General features: G+C 34.4%; 1 protein-coding gene across 1 annotated transcript in view; it reads left to right on the plus strand.

Moving 5' to 3' along the window:
* Positions 1–2,685, plus strand: part of DOK6 (docking protein 6) — a 557,474-nt gene that overhangs the window by 297,722 nt on the left and 257,067 nt on the right. Inside the window, exon 4 of the mRNA XM_012657584.1 lies at positions 1,252–1,371. Coding sequence (XP_012513038.1) covers positions 1,252–1,371 — 120 coding nt within the window. The remainder of the gene's footprint in view (positions 1–1,251; positions 1,372–2,685) is intronic.

A 2,685-nucleotide genomic window follows, 5' to 3' on the forward strand; every position in this document is an offset into this window, starting at 1 on the left:
GTATTTTCGTATTAAATAATATAATTTATTCTTCATGAGAAACATTATTTTATTATTTTGTCAACCATATGCTTGGATTTAGTTTGAACTTTTTCTGCTAAGAGATAAGACGCAAATGTGTGCAGAATCAATGTCATGAATTACATTAATGTGGCTCGTGGTGATCTTAGGGTATTATCATTAAAAAAAAGTCACACTGCTCAGTCTTGACCACAACATTTTTTGACATTCAAAATTGCTACTTCTCCTCTACTGTTTTCCTAACTCTTCAGACAGCTTGGTCTTATTTTCTCTGAGTCTAGCTAGGAATAGATATTTATGCAAATAATTTTTAAAGGTGAAAAATAATGTGTGTTGCTGAGATAAAAGTGGTTATTGATTAATTCTTTGCTATAATCATCTTTATCTAGTGCTGTCAGCTGTTTTCATATCAACTTAGAATCCTACATGGTGTCAGGGAAACTTAAGTGAACACAAGCTTGTACACACACAGGAAAAATTATTCTTAGACTTCAGATGACACTGCCGTAAGAAGGACACATTAGGTAGACATTTCAAATGTCGAATTCTTATAATTTCCAAAATCTCCAGGTATTTCAACAGTATTTAAGATAGCCTACACTGGCCTTAGAAAATATTAATGTGTGGTGTTATAGTCATGGTTATTGATAAAGGATTCACAACACATACAGCAATTCTAGAAAACAAATGTTGCTTATCAATCATTAATAGCAAAAGTTAACATAATCAAGAAGCAACTCGTATGTAGGAAATTCCTGCAATTGCAGTTGGAAGGGAACAAAAAGGATATGTCCAATCTGTTATTGATACAAGAGCTCTCCATCTGGAACCAAAAAAAAAAAAAATGGAAAAGGAACCTCAGAGTTTTTGAAGTATATATACATTGTGGAATAACTAAACCTGGCTAATTTATTTTTCTATGCAATTTTTCTCCAAAAATAAAATCAATCTAAAATATGTTAGATGAGAAGCAAATCTCAGACTATGATTTGTAAATAAGGTAAAGTAGCATAGAATAACTTAAATACACTTGAAAATATATGGCAAACAATGGGAAATAATTTTAGGGACTTTTTTTCACTTCCTAAATGTAGTATTTCGTTGTTGTTGTTGTTGTTTTAAGGCAGATGTTTAACTCTTACCAATTACCTGGGAACACGGTTCGGGGAGCACTCCTTCTCCAGTCCTAGGGATCAGTGCTTGACTGTGATGATGTGTGGTTATTTTCAGAGCTGGAGGCCGAGGAGTGGTGCAAGCACCTCTGCGTGGAGTGTCTGGGGACCCGGCTCAACGACATCAGCCTTGGGGAGCCAGACCTTCTGGCAGCAGGAGTGCAGCGGGAACAGAACGGTAAGCGCGAGCTTGCTTTCCGTCACTTTAAAGCACACTAATAGTTGTAGAACTTTGAAACTGGAAAGGATCTCAGGAATATTTCAGATGAATCGTTTTTTAAAAAGAAAATAAACTGATCAATCCAGGTTATTCAGGAACTTTCTTGAGATGGTGTGGCAGCTACCGAAAATGCCTAGGTACGACCGAGGGCTCCTGGCTTCTTGCCTGTGACATTGCCATTTATCAAATAAATAATTAGTAAGTTAACTCATTGAATATAAGGCTTTTGAATGTATGATATCATTCCATTTTCTTCTTTGAGAGTTGTTATAGATTTAAAGTTCATATGAACAAATTTGGCTTATCAGGTTATCAATAGCTTTTAGGGCATTTGGCTAATACTACAAGGAGGAAATTATAGTGGATAAAATCTCAGAGTTTCACAAAATTGAGGTTTATATAAATAATATTATTTACTTACTACATTGTTCTCAAATTTAAAAGGCATTTTTCATGTCTCTTAATTTATGCTGCATGTTCTTGACAGCGCCTCTAAATATGAAATAATAATGTATTTATTATACAGTGTGTCCATATTAGTTGATTGTGAGCTCATTTCGCTCTGTTTTGTAAAATAATTATCATCACCGCCAGATGACCTAATAATGTGAAAACAAACTTTTCAGTGTTCCTAATTTTTGATGATCTGTGTTTGGAAAGGCTGAGGGATATTGGTGAAACTTGACGCTACTGATTAGAAAGAAATTCTGGAATTATCTTAGATGATAAATTAGATAGCGCAGGTAAAAGTACACCGTGATAGCATGTGATGATTATAACCTTGTTATTCCTAATAACAGTGTTGTTAACAATCATTGCTATCTTCATAACTCCTTAAAGCACTAGTTTCAGTTTGTTGCTAAAATGAAAAAGCAAGTTTTTTCCAGCTTATTGATCATGAACATATGTAGGTAACAAACATTGCTTCCATTTGACTTTTTATAAAGTCACAAAGCGTTTCTGTAGCTCTTTTTCCAGCTTCCGTTTTATATTCCAGTTCCTCTCCCTCATGCTCTCAGATTTCCATCTCTGTTTTCTGAGAGCAGTGCTAAGCACAGAGCATGGATGATCATGCCACTTAAAGTATACGCTGTTCATCCATAGTTTAGGAAGAGAAGGAAAAAACTCTTACTAATAAGGATGTGTCGAGTACTACATAAAAGAAATATGAAAAAAGTAAATAAAGTAAGCTTGTGGGTAGAAATATCATGTCTTTTTTTGGTATGGACTATATGCTTTTTACTTGGAGGATTTGGAGTTATACAAACAGAT

The sequence above is a fragment of the Propithecus coquereli genome, unplaced genomic scaffold, assembly GCF_000956105.1.
Source record: "Propithecus coquereli isolate 6110/MARCELLA unplaced genomic scaffold, Pcoq_1.0 Scaffold55, whole genome shotgun sequence".
Lineage (NCBI taxonomy): Eukaryota > Metazoa > Chordata > Mammalia > Primates > Indriidae > Propithecus > Propithecus coquereli.